This window comes from Synchiropus splendidus, chromosome 3 (assembly GCF_027744825.2).
Source record: "Synchiropus splendidus isolate RoL2022-P1 chromosome 3, RoL_Sspl_1.0, whole genome shotgun sequence".
Lineage (NCBI taxonomy): Eukaryota > Metazoa > Chordata > Actinopteri > Syngnathiformes > Callionymidae > Synchiropus > Synchiropus splendidus.
In genome coordinates, this window is record NC_071336.1 from 6,097,113 (window position 1) to 6,112,945 (window position 15,833).

A 15,833-nucleotide genomic window follows, 5' to 3' on the forward strand; every position below is an offset into this window, starting at 1 on the left:
TTATGAAACCCCCTGTTCTCACAGTACAACTTTGCAAAGGTTGATTTAATCCAAACAAGATTCACTGAATTTCTGACATCACAGCTCAAAGTTGCCCTTTCATACCTTGCAGAGTGCCAAATCAACATGTCACTGTGTTCAATAAAGGCTCAATTATATTGACGCAAAATGAAAACATCAATCCACATCAGCATCTCCAAGTAGCATGGGTGTCTCACTATTTTCATTTCTCATACCCATGACATGTCATAGCCCTCACAGGCTAAGGGAGTAGTCTACGTGCCGTTAAAATGAAAAAAAAAAAAGAGAGAGAAAACCACATACATACAAACACACATACATCCGTTGCAGGGCACACACGCACTCACACCTAGGGGCATGTGTTTGGGATGTGGGAGGAAACTGTAGAAGAACCCAGCGAAAACCCACACGCACACGGGGAGAACATACAAACTCCATGCAGAAAGATATATATATATATATATATATATATATATATATATATATATATAAGGTTAAGCCTTAATTTGAGTGTTAAGCTGTCAAAAATAACTAGGCCATTGGGTGTAAGTTTGGTTCAGAGGCCTGGTTAAGGTGAGCCATGTGTTTTGGGTGGTTAGGTTTAGGGTGAGAGGAAAGGGTTTTGGCTATGAGTTCAGCAAGTCCAAACAACGATAGAAATCTGAACTTGGGTGCAGCACAATCTAAGTTTTTTCATTTATGTGTAGTAGAAGTAGTTTCTCCTAGGCCTCAGTTTGCTCTCCTACACCTGACCACGCTCTCTAGCTGTGACTGGCCAGAGGCAGAGCCGACTGGAGATGTGAACATTAAAACAAATATTGTTGTTCTCTGACACCTAAATGACATCTCAGTTGAATGCTTTTATTAAGAAACAACTACTAGTCACTTTAGGTATTCTCAAGTGTCAATATGGGACCGTAATGGAACATCTACTTTGTCATTTAATCGACCACAACTATGTCAATGTACTAAGTGGGTTGGACCGTGATTTATTGGGCTCCATTCAAACTAAGTTAAGGAATGACTGCATCAAGTGTACTCAGCGAATTTACCCACTGGTGATAAATGAACAGTATTTTCAAGCAGTCGGTGTGAAGAGTTGTCATCAAACTGAAAGTGGGGAAATACAAAACCTGTTTCAAAACCGTCTTTTGTTCGCTACGACGCAGTTACCGCTCATGGTAATTGATTGCGCATGCGCGCAAAAGTATCTCATTTCAGCTCTTCCAACTGAACACAATTTAACATAAAACGGATACATTTCACTCCTTCCCTGTTAGCAACAATGACTTCAGTGAGAGCGAGAACTCTCGTGTCATTTTCCTTTGCTCCTCACCGTCTCACCTGTCATGTCACTTTCCCAATTTCCGGTGTCGCTCGACTAATCACAGGGGGCTGCGTCAGCCAATGGGAGCGGAGCCAGCTGGGGTGTTGAGATAAAACGATACACAAGCGCGCGGCTAAAGTTTCCTGACTATTAGGCGGGAGGGGACGCTGGAGAGACAGCGAACCGACTGCGAGCATGACCGACGCGGAGGAGAGCGCTCCACCATCGGCACCAGTTGAGGAGAAGCTTCAGCCGGAGAGGAGGATCATAGGTGGGTGCCACACTCGCGCCCGCCACTTTCCAACTGGTCAAATGGGAGAACCGGTATTCACTGACAACTAGTGCCCAGCAGTCACACAACTGCTGTCTCGATTGTACTGGCGGAAGTTTTCGGAGGAACACTTGCCGTTGATGGTTGGCTTTAGATATTGGTGGCGCACATTTATCTGAACAAGTGATCACATGCTTATCACATGGCATAGTTGTCACAGGTGAGCATGATTTTCTACCGACCGTCAATTAAGATCTGGTTGCGGTGTGTCCCTCTCGGAGCCTTGTAGATGTCTCTCTGACTGCGTTAAATCTGGGATGTTTATCATCCGTCACCTGCTACCGAATTGGTGTCAAAGTCTTAAAGTCAATGATTGACTGAGTGCTGCCCACATGCATGCGATGAGCTCCTCTACAGACAGAGTGCAATACCTTCTGAATCTCTGTGTGTCTGTACTCTGTCAAACTGCTGCTGCTGCTGTTGTCACAGCCACCCTTGTGCAAGGCACAGTCAAGTGGTTCAATGTCCGAAATGGCTACGGCTTCATCAACAGGTACTAGCTAGTCACACTATCTTGCTATTGGCTGGAAATAAGCGGCTGCTTTGTCTCCCAGGAACGATACCAAAGAGGACGTGTTTGTTCACCAGGTAACAAGGATGCCCCCTGGCTTGGCCCATGGTGGACTTGCTGTTGAAACCTCAATGTTTTTCCTCAGACTGCCATCAAGAAGAACAACCCCAGAAAGTTTCTTCGCAGTGTTGGAGATGGGGAGGTGGTAGAATTCGATGTGATCGAAGCAGCCAAGGTACAGTTCGAAGACTACAGTGCACAAATATTTGGTCGCCCAGTCTGTCCAGCTTGTCACTGTCTGGCAGGGCTCTGAGGCGGCAAACGTCACTGGTCCTGGTGGTGTGCCTGTGAAAGGTAGTCGCTATGCTCCGAACAAACGCCTCTTTCGCAGACGACTCTTTCCACGCAGCCCTCAGCTTCCCAACCAGGGTGAGGAAAGTGGGGAGAATGGTGAAGCGAGACCCCCGCCGAACCGCCGCAGGCCTCGCAGACCAAGGCAGGAGGTGCAAGATGTGAGTGGAGCAGAGTGAGCAGGAAGTGATGTCTTTGTTTTAGGTTTGACACTTGTATGTGCTCAAAAGCTTCCGCTGAATCTTGGCGATCGTTTGGAAGTGTGAAAGGTGTTTGGGTTTGTCAGGGAGAAGCTGGTGAGCAGAACAACAAAACGGAAGGGGACCAGTCGCAGCGACCACCTCGCCGTCGATTCTGGAGGCCCTATCGGAGGTGTGGCTACTTCCTCACAGGGCTCTTCTCCCTCGTTTTGTTTCAACTGTGGATGTTTACCAAACAGAACTGCTGATTTAAATGTTCATTGGTTCGTGCCAATCGTCATATTCCTTCTTTACAAATCAAATTCTTTTATTTATGACCAACTTTTTCAGCATCTACTCTGATCATACATTTCCCCCATCTTCCACGCGTTTTTGCCATCTTGTTTTTGCCTCGACAGGCAGTATCGGCCTCGCCCTGCACCTGACGAGCCAGTAGATGGCGACCACGTAGCGGCTACACAGGATTCTAAAGAGCAGCCAGAGTCCAACGGAGAAGCGAACCAAGATCAGAAACAACCTCGTCCAGTGAGACGACGCAGGCAAAGAAACTCAGAAACATCAGTCACTAAAGTGAGTAGTCGAGAGATGTTTAGAGTTTGACGTGGAACTCATTTCTGTTGTCTTCTTCTCATTCATCTGAGAGCTGATCAGTCCTTGATGCATGTGGGATGTGAAGGGGCCCCATAGTGCTCTTTTTCTTCAGTAGTCCAGGAGAGTAGCTCTACATCACATTAAAAATGTAAATGTGACATGAAGTGAAAGTTTACAAAACGCCCATATGACCCCTTTTTTTTTTTAATTGGTTGCATCTTGATACAGGTCTGTAACGTTCGGTCCTCGGGCTGTCATTCAAACTTCTGCCTGAGCCGCGAGTTTGAGGAGCCCTGTGTTTCTTGACTTGGTGCCTTACTTGGTTAATGTTTGTCCTCATTCCTGTTAACAACAGATCTCACTTGTTTATTTAAATGCGATGAATGGTGTTTTTGTACATGGCAAAGATCTTCATCTTGTTAACACTGGTGATGACTCTTGCAACCTGGAAAAACACAAAAGTAACCCTTGAAAAGAAATGACTTCAGTTTCGCGAGTTGTCCATTTTTCCTGTTACATCAACCTGGGAAGTTTGACCTAAAATCTTTACATGGTGTCTGTCAGTGTCTAAACTGGATCACTTGAAATGACCTGTTTTTTGTCGATGTTCAGGTCAAGAACCCATTTTTGTCCTTCAGCGTTCTCGAAGAACAACAATGTCTGTAAATGACTTATTGGGTTATGTGCCATAATTGTTCTTGTGCAAATGTCGTCAAATATGACTTCTGGAAAGATTCACTCTCACATTGTCCATAGATGGAAACTGTAGGCCAGACTAACTGCAGTCCTGTAATGCATGCTGTGATGTTCAGTCGTTTCTTTTTTAAATTGGATAGTGCTGTTTGAACGATACCCGTTTTATTGATGTCAGAAGAGGTGAACAATCATGATGGAAAAGTTTGAATGACAGTACAGTATGGCATCACTTAACTCGTGTCTGAGGTGAGCCATGGTGTGCAGCCACTTGATCCCATGTATAGAGTCTGAAAAGAAAAATCAGAACAATACCCTTTCAAATAGTGACGTTTATATAAGGGGGGGTAACTGATCCAGAAAATGGCAACAGTGGGTCCAGGTTTTTGTTTCAACCCTGCAACCAATCAGGTCTCCAGTTGATTTGAACAAAAGCCTGCAGCCACTTTGAAGACCAGTTTGACACGCCGGCTTTATATCTTATGTTTGTTTTATTCATGAATACACTACTAAGGTAGTTGTCCTTTAAAAGGAACTTGTGATATTTTTTTATTCATATCGCCAGTCTTTGAATAAAGTGGCTATAAAATATAGGAAGTAACATGTTAACGGCTTGTTTATTGTTACACAGAAGTTGAATCAGTAATGTGACTATTTCTCTTCCTTTGTCTTTTGCTCTGACGGCCCCTCACAACAGCCACACTAATGTGGTCCCTCTGGAAATTGAGTTGGCCACCCCTCTCCTATAATCTCAATTGATTATCCTTCTTTGGATTAAGAAGGGGATATTCATGGTTTTCACGTGTTGGTAGCGCTAGATGGATCTACAAGTTGATTCCGAAGGGTATAGGTTACACCTTCAGTATGCTGGTGGCTTTTTGTAAGAATACTGTACAGCTGTTTGTTTTGTAGAATGACAATGAGAAGCCAGCCTCAGAGCCTGCGGCCTCCCCTCAGCCCTCAAAACCTGCAGATGCTAAAGCTGCTACAAAATCACAGAGGTCTTCGCCGAAATCCTCGCCCAAAGCATCCAAATCACAAGAGGAGGTAAGCTGGGATGCTTCTGTACTTGGGAGTTGCACAAACAAAATTTCCTTTGGCTTCTGACTAAAGGCAGCCGCAGAAACATCGGTCCCCGCATTAACTAAGTGATTTGGAGAGGACAGTCGTGTGACCCTTGGCAAGAGGTGGGGTATGGAAACGGCTCTGTTCTTCTTGGGGTTGGGTTGAAGGTGTCTCTGCACGAAGAGCATTCGTGCCAATGAAAACTTCTCATTGTTTTTACTACAGGTTAGGTGCAAGGGTTGGAGGACTGGACTCTCAGAACACGTGCACTTCTCTCCCCTCCCTGCACTCCCCCATCCTCCAGCCCACTCTGTCTCCCCTGTCGTCTCCTCAAGAGTGAACGTAGTGCAGGGAAGATGGAAGGTTGTGGATGTGCGTTTAGAAATGAAAAGCCAAAATGGGAAAGGATTGCTTTTGCTTGGTGGCCCAGTTCTTTCAACCCCCTTTCAAAGTACATTTTCTTTGTCAAAATTGGCAATGTCAAGTAGTTGCTAGAGAAACTATCCTTGATTTTTATTTAATTTTAGATTTATTTAATGTGGGGAAACCAAGCAGGTGAGGTTGGTGGTGCCTTTTGGGGGTTTGTTTAGTTTACCACCAGTTTAAATCTCCTACTCCCATTTTCTCAGTTGTAGACAAATGTTTTGTTCATCTTGTTTTTTCTGTTTGGAGGGGGTTATGTGCAATGTCAATACTTAAACATTGTAATAAATATCTGCAACCTCAGCACTGTTGTTTTTACCTCAAAAGACTGAGGCTCAGATGTCCCTGATGGTGACATATTGGCTTTTTTATTTACATAGTTCAAATATTCACCCACATCAATCCATACAAATTCCACACAAGAATTATAACAGACAGCTTGCCACAGAACATGTCGGCAAGTACACTCTGGTTCAACAGAAATAAACCTTGGACTAATACAAGTCACTCGAGATTTGACTTTTTGAGATGCACAATGTCCCCCACAATACAAGTAGTCAGTGTTGCAAAAACTCACATGCAGATGAAAATGCATACAGAATACTGCCCTAATTAACTTTTATAAGTTACCGAATATTCAGTTTTTGTTGATCATCTGCCTTATCTGACCAGTCTTTTCTTTAAAGGAGCAGCCAACAAAATATCAAACGTACGAGACCCGAGAAACACTGGACCTAAAGGCATCAGAGAGGATTGTTGATGTGGAGGCAGCAGCTCTGTAACTCTGTTGCATAACAGCAGTTGACTTATGACTTGATTGTGAACTAAACAAGGGGATTGTTTTAATTCCAATTTCCCCTGGTCTCAGATGATTGACATACTGATGATCATACTTATGACTAGCATTTGTTGTACAATGGGTCATGTTCCAGGTTAGAGCTCTGCCTCTAAACATGTCATTCAGCCCACCAGACTGATCGCTAGCTAGTCTTGCATCCTGCTTCTCCAGAACTGTACACATTGTGTTGATCTCTTGATTCTCGTCTCACTGTGAGTTTTCCACTGCTAAAATGCAAATCAAAGAAATGTAAACCCCCTAAGATTTGTGTCCGTGTGGATGATTGATCGCTGACACTGATGGAGGTTTCATTGGGTGGTCCTAAGCTCCGTCAAAGTTTTTCACAGCGGCAGTCGAGCAGGCCAAAGCTCTTTCTGATTTACACTTGAGCTGAGAAAGTGTAGAGCAGCTTTGGTGTGTTTTAATAAAGTGCAGGAATTTCAGTCTCTTCGCCCATATTAGCTGATATTGCATCACCGTGGAATTAAAACGAGACCCTACCACACTGTCCCACAAGTCTTTCTTCTGTGCAACAGAATTAAATTCCCCGTAGCCAAAGATCAGGACGGAAACTTCAGCCCTGGATTGCAGTGATGTGTACCGGACAAATGAAAGCACACTGCAATCACATTGAGTTTGACTTTTGAGAGAAGATATTCAGTTATCTTGAATGTCCAGACAGTCCATTTCAGTAGAATGCTTGTCCGTGCCCAAATCGATGTCCATGTCCATCATCATTCCTGCGGAAGGCTGGTGGAAACCTGCTGTGATTTGGTCAAAGGTCCTGCCCTGCGTCTCAGGTACGCGGAAAAATGTGAAGACGAGGAAGAACAGCAGCATTGCAGCAAAGAGGAGGAACACATATGGTCCAAGAAGGTCCTGTGGGTGGTCAGAGAGCGTCTTTGTCTTCTGATTTAATTGAAGGCAAACTTTTTATTTGAATACTTACAGCAATGTACTGGAAGCCCATGCCAACAAGGAAGTTGGCGGTCCAATTGGAACAGCCGGCTACCGCCATGGCCGCCGGTCTGGGACCTTGTGAGAAGAGCTCGGCTACAAAGAACCACGGAATTGGACCAGGACCTACCTCAAAAAAGGCAACAAACCCAAAGATGGAAAGCATGCTGATGTAGCTCATCCAAGGAATGTTTTCCTATCAGAAAGGGAAAGCGTTATCAGTCCCTGGAAAGTCATTTTAGCTTTTTTTAAAAGTATTTTTAACTGACCAACAAAGCGAGAGCTACTGTCATTATGACGGCGCAGAAGCACATCCCAGTTAGACCCAGCATGTGAAGTGTCCGTCGGCCCATCCGCTCCACAAAGAAGAGCTGCCGGGGGAGAAAAAGAACATTTAGCTGCCATCTGAAGCAGCAGCCTCTTGAAGTCATTGAAGGCAGGCGTGATTCTCTGTTACCATCGCTGCTTGGTTCAACAGCTCAGTTAGTGATGGATAGTCAAACTGCTCATGTTAATGCAATAAATCATGTGATTATTACTCATTTATTTCATGTTTAGGTGTGGTGAGACCATAATATTTATTGGTGGTGTCATCTTGGTCGCTCAGGTGAAACAACCAACGAGGAACGCACAGGAAACAAGGAAATAGCGGAAACAAGCTACATAATATGGAGCGTCTTGTTTGATCCACGCTGCTCTCACAACACGTTGAACACAGTGAGAGAGATTCCTGACAATGGACAAGCTTTTAATAAGTGATGTTCAGACGTCAGAATTTATCAATGATTAGTGTGGCGATCTTCAGTAACCTCCTCCTCCTCTCTGCTCTCCTCATGCAGACAGCTGCACTGCAGCGAGACCACAGCAGTGAAAACAGTTTGTGTAGAGCGCGGCATTATTCATGTAAACAAATCTGTCTGTGCATAAAATCAGATGTTTATCAGCCTAATGAAGGCGGATGTTTGATAACATCGCGCACACATCGCGAGTCCTGGATGGCTGCGCTGCGCTCCCGTTCCCGAGCGCAATTTTCCTGCAGCTCCCAGCTGCACACCCCAGTTCTGGGAGTCTGAGAAGCTCTTTTTGAACAATGTTGTCCACCCAGACCCTTTACTGCCCGGCATGTAGTACGCACATAGTTCCTAGAATTACCGGAGGCAAGAAGCTTACCCCCCATGGAAAGTTTCCCAAAACAAAGTGCAGGTATCCAGCTGGGATCAAGTCCTCTGCCAAAACACGACTTGCTTGTGTTCAGATCTCGGACTTCAAAAGAGCTTTGTCTCGAGACAGAGACGGTGTGAAAGCGCCCTTAGTTTTGAGACATGCTTTTGTCGGGTAAAGGTTAGTGTCTCTATGGTGATTCTGACCTCAATGTTCCAAGTTAGGTGTATCAGGGTGAAAATGAGGCGGACGCATGCTCATCGTGCTGTGTCAAAATCTCTGATTCAAGTCATTGACACGCACCGAGACAATGGTGAAGACACAATTCACGACACCAGCTCCTATGGTTGCATAGACTGGACTCTGGACTCCTGCCTTTGTGAAGATTCTGGTGGAGTAGTAGAAAATCTAGAGAAAATGAGCACATGAGACTCGCATCTTGAATTTACCAAAAATTCTGAAATGAGTGTGCGTGTTACAGCGTTGATCCCGGACAGCTGCTGAGAGAGCTGCAGTAGGATGGAGATGATGATCGGCTGACGGTACATAGGGGAACGAAAAAGTTCCGGGATTGAAACTTTCCTCTCCATATCCATCCTCCTCTTCTCTTCCTGCATCTCTAACAGAATGTCATCCACATCTTCGCGGCCAGTCAGCCTCCTGAGGCCTGCAGGGGTAGAGCTAAGTCACATATATAGCCTGTCTAAATACTGTCAAAAGCAGGACTAACAACAATAAATACATTAAACTGAACCAGTTCCACTGATGGCTTTAGCTGCTTTAGGTTTCTTGCGAGAAATTGCATGATGCTACTTGAGCAACCTGCTACTGGAAGAGTGATTGGCCCACTGACCGCTCCTAGCATGACGATCCTGGCATCTGACAATGTAGAGAAATCTGGGACTTTCTGGGCAGAAAGGCAAAAGTGCCATCTGCAGTACTGTTGGGACCACAGTTAGACCCAACAGGACAGGCCACAGCTCCTCACTGCCGAGCAGCGACTCCAGACCAAGAACCTGTCTCAAGGAGGAAACTGATGAAATGTATGTTCTTTTCACAACATTGAGGTAGCAAAGTTACCTGAGCGAAGAGAATCCCAGTGACTATAGCCAGCTGGTGCAGCGTACCCAGAGCACCCCGTAGACTGGTGGGGGAAATCTCCCCAACATACATGGGGGTTAGACCTGATGCCAGGCCTGCAGGGAGTCAAAACAGTCAGAAACCTTCATACAAAGTTTGGAAGCTGCAGCAAAAACACGGTCACTCTTGTGGGTGTTCATGTTCAGTGGATTGGACTTACCACAGTATGCGCCAATGACAAAGCGTCCAAGGATCATCATTTCGAAAGATCTGCACAGCTTTGACATCCCCATCAGACTTCCACCGATGAACGCCAGTAGGTTATTGATGAGCATAGCTTTTCTCCTGGAAGCACAAATCTTCATTGTTTATTATGCCATGAAGGATAAGCCAGCAGATGGCAGTGAAGAAACTGGACAGACATTTTGAGCATACATCTAAGGTACAATGGTGTGGTGGCTTTGCACAATCTGATCGTATGTTTGTGTTACATTAACATTATTCCTGGACCACTGATGCACACTGAGCACACAGTGCTGCGCTCACAGCAAGAGGGTGGCAGGTTTGATCCAGCTTGGACTAACGTTCGTTGTAGAGTTTGCATGTTCTCGCTGTCCTTGCATGGGTTTACTTCGATTTCCTCCCAAAGCACAAAAGCATACCGGGGTCATTCAGAGTTAATGAAGACATTAACATTAACACTTTCGAGCAGGGCTCACCAACTTGGTGCCCACGAGTACCAGGTAAACAGTAACTACTTAGCTGTGTCATTTCAAATCCTGTTGCTGCCCAGATATCAGGTGTTGTACTCCCTGGATCAATATTAAGAGGTGGTGTGTGCCATGTGGCATAAATGCAAATGATGTTCCTCATTTTTCTTTCAGGAGATGTTGCGTGATTGAGTGGATCCAGTTCAACCCGGAACACTGCCTCGACCTAATGCAGCCAACTGATATTAATATTCCACTTCAGTCAGTGGGCTGCAGTCCAGAACAGCTCTTGTTACCATAAGCAAGTGGGTCAACATGGAACCCCTTCCTGCCGAAATGCATAGCTCGTCACTTTATGTTCAAGGTCAGTTCAACAGTGGTGGGGAGGAAAGTTTACTACTGTCAGTCGTTTTCAGTCAGCAGTGAATAATTGGTTAAAGCGGTGTGTGCTTTCTGGCTGACAGAGCAGTGAGTGAGTCATTTCTGACACTAGAACTTTGGTCATGGACATATTATTCCGCATCTCTGAGATCTTCGGCATTTGCAAATGTATTTGCAAATGTATTTGCAAATGTTCTTCATGTCCTACATGGAGGACAAGGATATTTGAAGAGACCGAGACTAGAGCTCACCCTGACGTCTTGGGAAGTATGTTTAAATGTGTTTAAACGGGAGTCCTGTAAAAACAATTGCATGGATGAGACCACTATTGACTTGGAGAAAAAAAATTCTTAAACCTCCTTCACATTTAATAGTGATTTATGTCTAAACACTGATTTAATTTACACAATAATGCAGAATGTTTTGTGGACACAGTGAAACACTGCAGACTCTTTAATGCAAATCCCTACCTTCCAAGCCACTCTGAGACGAAGCCCACACAAAAGGATGATATCATGCCACCGATGGAGAAGATGGCCACCGACAGTGACCACAGAGATGTGAGGACCCCTGGAGGGATGGGTTCTCCATACCGGTGCACCCATGTGGAATTATAATCCTGCTCAATGATCTGCACGAGCGACAGTACAAGTCAACATACCAAGAAGAAAAGTTTATTAGAATGGTTTACTGTATGAACAAAAGAAAATCCATCCAGCATTTAACTCCAGTCAAACTTGCTCACATAAACAGACCAAGTCAGAGCTTAATGAAAGAGTCACATACGCTAGTGCGACACTGCATATTGACTTGGTGTTAAACAGGCATAGGCAGATGCCTACATAGGCAGCATGTTTCCATCCAAAATGGCCCCGACTGTATCTCTCGTTCAGTGCACCACTAAACCTGTTACTCTCACAGATTTTTCCCCTCAGGGTTGCTTCTAAACATGTTGCAGATATTAGCTTGTTTGAGCACTCCAACCCCACACAATCCTGTAAAAGTAACAGGATGTTTAGCTCTTACACTCTTCCAACACCGACACTTAGGCTGACAGACATATTTTTGTTAATTGCTTCTACCACACAAATAAAACTATGAATACTCCTATGACTACTATAAAAATATGCCACCAATGCTATAGCCTTCCAAAAGCTGTTTCCCCCCTATATGCATGTAAAGATTCACTCCACTGGATGTGTCGGAAGCTGATTTTTGTCATGCCTTACGAGTAAGGCTTGAGGAAACATTTTGGAAGTTAGTTATCACAATGAATGCATAATCCTGTAAAAGGGATCAATCCTACTTTTCTGTTCAGTTAAACTTCCACTGCTTACAATTCCTATTACTATTTCAGACCCACCTCTGCTGCAACAGTAACTTTCTTGTATAACTCTACATGCTACTAATGTCATTGCTATTTCTAGTATTACTGCTGTCGAACTCAGAGAACCCTTAGCTTTCCAAACCACCCTCGCTCCAATACTGCATTGAAACTCCAGGTTCTTCTCCTTTTAAAGCAAGACTTTTGCTAGTACTGCTTGTCCCTCTTAAGTAATTGTTTCTCTACCCCAAGCTTTGTGCTTCAAACACCACTCAAAATACCATAACCGTTTCCAAAACTTGCCTGCAGTCATTGTTATTTAATTTTCTTATAGTGCTATTCTATGCCAGGATTGTGTTCTACCTTCTGTGGTGCGTTGATGACGCCAATATTGTATCCAAACTCCAGGGATCCCAGAACAGCAGTGAAGACTGAGAGAGCAAGGGTTCCAGTCACTGTCTGGGAAAGAGATAGAAACCAGAAAAATCACACTTTGATGAAACTGCAACACTATTACTGAGCGTTATTTAGCGAGCCAGCCACCATCACTTCCTGTCAAGTGCTGATGACGGAATGTTTTCAGTCTCTTGATGATCTGGTGGCTTGAACTTTAGTTTCTCACTGGGCCAGTGGCAGCTGTCTCACTGGTGACAGAGACGCTCCCCCTCGAGAGTCCGCCAGCCATCCCCCCAATTCTCTTGCAACTATCTCTTCATCATTCTAACCCTCACAGCCAAATGAAGTCATTGTTAGTCACTAGAAATGTATCTATAGTTAGTCTACTTTGTTTTTAGTTTCAAACAACACGTCTCTGTCTTTTCTTTTCTTCGTCCCACTTTCCCACTTTAATTTGTGATTAAATCTAATCTGGCTGTGCATTTTATTCTGATGCAAAGTAGACCTTCATGGTGGTTGGGTATCAGCTCGAGTCTTTTTTGACCTGATGGGTCGACCCTGGACAGGGTAAGCAATAGATGCGGGAAGGTTTTTCAACCCCCTGACTCAGACAAAAAGGCCCTAACCCTAACCCTCCCAAAATAATCCCCCCCCCAACTGAGCAGTCAACTTCTGTATGAACCTATACAAATAAGTTCAGGCAGCAAGTCATTTGTGAGTTGTTTTTGCTCAAACATTGAGAGTAAACAAATCATCTGCCTCTATTTCAAGAAGGCAAAACAGTCATCCTCTCACTTCTGCGATGCTCCAGTTTCCTAAACACTAATGTGCCATGCACCAACGCAGGGAGGAGCAGTTCCATTCCCTCCAGGGCCACATAATCTATTGCAACAATTGTGAGGAGCTGTCATGTAAAAGGACAGAAGAAAAATATAAATTTCATTATATGTCACTAACATTTTAATGATTAAATATTATAAAATTGGAAAAAGGTGACATTTTATGGTATCAAACTTCTTCCACAATTAATTTTTTAAGTCCCTTTTGTATAGATTCTCAAAATAAATTGATTTTTTTTTCAGTTTGCATTTTTTTAAATGAACAATAAATAATGATAAAATAAATGGTCATTATGTATTAAAGTCATTTTAATTTTTTTTAAATTGTGAGGTGAGAAAAGGGGGAAATCTAGAAATTACCAATGGACGATTTTAAAGATTTGGAATTTCGACACTTGAGGGCCGCATGTGGCCTCCTGCCGCACCTTGTCCACGACTGCACCACAGGTGACTCCAATCAGCAAGTCACATTTCAATCAAGTATCAGAACAGGACTCCTCACAAATCAAACAAGTTATATCCCATCTGCTTACTGATCACAGAAAAAAAAAGGTCTAGTGAGTCATTTCACACTTTCATGTGTAAACCAGGATTTCGGCAATCGAATGTGAAAGAGATGTTTCTGGTATATTTGAGTTCTTACTGTCTTACTGTATCTGTTGACAACACATTTGAAGGTTCAACTGAGCTCCACACAGCCAGACACTTGACCTTGCTGTGGCTCAGGGAAAGGGCACTTCAGTGTTCAAAACAAAGGGGCATGTGTTTCTTTGCGTGCATCCGTGAGTTACTGGTTCAGTATTGGAACTAAAATATACCGTGCCTTGCTTTCTTGCTTTGTGATTTAAAAACAATCAACAATAAATTTGATACTTTGAAACAAATCGGGTATCATGGGCTTTGTTTATATGTTGTCTAAAAAAGAACCAGCCAAACCCGGTGACTTGCATGGGCTGCCCTCTCGCTCGCAGGATTCCTCTCTGCATGAGGCCTATTGCTGTTCTGAATATCTGTGTCGAGTAAAATCTATTCAACATGCATATGGGAGACAACAGTTCTCCAAAAACTATGGTCAAAGTGCCTGACCGTGTGTGCCGCTGTCTTGTATCCGTTTCATGCCCTGGCTTTACCATGTCATTTTCATCCAGTATTTTGTCCGACACTAATATCAATGTTTAACATGACTCTACGCGGCTGCTCTCAAAGAAACTCACCTCCCCTCCAAGTTGCTGAAACCCGGCTGGCATGACTTTGGCTGCTCCAGTCACCCAGTTGTTGGTGACAAATGTGACTGCTGCCAAACGCAACGACACGTGAAACTTCCTCAAATAGACAAGTCCTGACCTTGTATTCGACTGCTCCAAGAAAAACTGATCTGGAGGTAGATTCCAAATGAGGTGTTTTCTCTTCTACAGTACGTCTTCTTGAGTTTGCCTTGTGTTGGTCCACCTGGGATAGAGTGACACCCGAGCGCACGCCTCCCAGTCGCCATGGGGGAGGATAAGGGAAAAGTGGGAGCGGCTGTCGCTCCAGAAGGCTCTATTGGGTTGATCTTTGTAGGTCGCTATAGAGGTCAGAGAGCGCTGTGTGAGCCATGATGACCTTAAGAGCTACTTGCTGATGGCATGACAAGAACCCGCATCAATATAACCTATAACACAGGAATACGGGTTGTTTTGATTTCAGCCAGCAAGGCCTCTATAACAACTTAGTTTTGTTTAACAAAGCAGAACAACAATGTCAACAATAAAACTTTTTTTTTTAGCCCAAACTTCCTCAAGGAATCCATTTCCTCCACGCTAGAGGGGAAGATGTGTCCATGTTTCCATAGTAAACTGAGACTCAATTTACGGTCATCTCTGCAGGGACCAAACCATATGTGAACACTAAGATGCGAGCTGTATTGCTCAGCTCGGATATCTGGGGTTTTGCCAGGGATGGGACATGTAGCGAGGTCTAAACAAATCTGTCGAGTTAACAGAGTGATCCGTAACAGAGACCTGGTGGAAAGATTTTACCTCGCAATTGGCCCTGAAACATCTATGGATGCCTTTATCTGAGCTGGCTTGAGAACTCTGAGTTTGGAAATTGCGCACTTCGGCACTTGAAAGACTTTACAGATCTAACTTTGGACTGTCTAATTCTTCGATGTGAACTACAGGTGCAAAAAAAGTATAAAAAATAATTTCATCTGACAATCAGACTCTTAAACCAAAGAACGGATGAAACAAGACACATGTTCAACGTTAATGCAACACAAATGCAGGACCACAGATGAACTTGTCATCTTTGTGATGACTCAGCATTTCAGGAGAGGGGCTCGTCCCCGCTTCATGGTTGCTATTGTCCATGTTCCCGACACCCTCATATCCACTTTTATTTCAGGGCGCATGCCAAAGGAGTCAAGCTCCATAACTCTGCCCCCTCCCACAATGCCACACAATATAGCTTCTTCCTCGCCTGCAGGGCAACAGGTGGACCCTAAATATGGACTTCACCACCTGGATTACCAGCGTGCGCATGGGAAGCTCAGAAATAGAGCCTTGTGTGTCCATAGTGGTGATTGGCAGCTGTGTGGTTGGCGGGTTACTGCTGTGAAGCTTACACAAAGTTATGAAGAGCCCCAGCAGGGTG

The 15,833-nt window shown here is 44.2% G+C and overlaps 2 protein-coding genes across 6 annotated transcripts; one reads left to right on the plus strand and one right to left on the minus strand.

The window, feature by feature from the left end:
• The first annotated feature begins 1,428 nt into the window (after positions 1-1,428).
• LOC128755525 (Y-box-binding protein 2-A-like) lies at positions 1,429-5,816 on the plus strand. 4 transcript variants are annotated; one of them, XM_053859195.1, is made up of 9 exons: positions 1,429-1,619; positions 2,109-2,172; positions 2,234-2,267; positions 2,336-2,425; positions 2,496-2,702; positions 2,828-2,913; positions 3,140-3,311; positions 4,938-5,072; positions 5,316-5,816. In XM_053859195.1, exons 1-9 carry the CDS (start codon positions 1,544-1,546, stop codon positions 5,583-5,585), a joined length of 1,134 nt encoding a protein of 377 aa, XP_053715170.1. In that variant the 5' UTR covers positions 1,429-1,543; the 3' UTR covers positions 5,586-5,816. The 4 variants fall into 4 exon arrangements, with proteins under 4 accessions (XP_053715170.1, XP_053715169.1, XP_053715172.1 ...); XM_053859197.1 differs by lacking the exon at positions 1,429-1,619 and adding an exon at positions 5,139-5,212 and having other exon boundaries at positions 1,659-2,172; positions 5,316-5,461; XM_053859198.1 differs by lacking the exon at positions 1,429-1,619 and adding an exon at positions 5,139-5,217 and having other exon boundaries at positions 1,659-2,172; positions 5,316-5,460.
• A 48-nt stretch (positions 5,817-5,864) lies between these two features.
• On the minus strand, positions 5,865-14,640 carry LOC128755524 (solute carrier family 2, facilitated glucose transporter member 4-like). 2 transcript variants are annotated; one of them, XM_053859192.1, is made up of 11 exons: positions 14,414-14,640; positions 12,328-12,423; positions 11,111-11,271; positions 9,770-9,894; positions 9,550-9,665; positions 9,323-9,485; positions 8,949-9,136; positions 8,773-8,877; positions 7,578-7,679; positions 7,301-7,504; positions 5,865-7,230 (listed from the first exon to the last, which is right to left on the minus strand). In XM_053859192.1, exons 1-11 carry the CDS (start codon positions 14,444-14,446, stop codon positions 7,009-7,011), a joined length of 1,515 nt encoding a protein of 504 aa, XP_053715167.1. In that variant the 5' UTR covers positions 14,447-14,640; the 3' UTR covers positions 5,865-7,008. The 2 variants fall into 2 exon arrangements, with proteins under 2 accessions (XP_053715167.1, XP_053715168.1); XM_053859193.1 differs by lacking the exon at positions 8,773-8,877 and having other exon boundaries at positions 8,919-9,136.
• Between the last annotated feature and the right edge of the window lie 1,193 nt (positions 14,641-15,833).

What these genes read in the sequence shown, in the direction of transcription:
- LOC128755525 (XM_053859194.1), top strand. Translation starts at nt 2,012, where the DNA reads ATGCATGCGATGAGCTCCTCTACAGACAGAGTGCAATACCTTCTGAAT. An exon ending in ATGTGATCGAAGCAGCCAAG is followed by an intron (nt 2,426 to 2,495) that starts GTACAGTTCGAA and finishes ACTGTCTGGCAG; the next exon opens with GGCTCTGAGGCGGCAAACGT. An exon ending in CAAGGCAGGAGGTGCAAGAT is followed by an intron (nt 2,703 to 2,827) that starts GTGAGTGGAGCA and finishes TGGGTTTGTCAG; the next exon opens with GGAGAAGCTGGTGAGCAGAA.
- LOC128755524 (XM_053859192.1), bottom strand. Translation starts at nt 14,446, where the DNA reads ATGCCAGCCGGGTTTCAGCAACTTGGAGGGGAG. An exon ending in TGTCATTGGCGCATACTGTG is followed by an intron (nt 9,666 to 9,769) that starts GTAAGTCCAATC and finishes GACTCCCTGCAG; the next exon opens with GCCTGGCATCAGGTCTAACC. An exon ending in TGGGCTTCCAGTACATTGCT is followed by an intron (nt 7,231 to 7,300) that starts GTAAGTATTCAA and finishes GACCACCCACAG; the next exon opens with GACCTTCTTGGACCATATGT.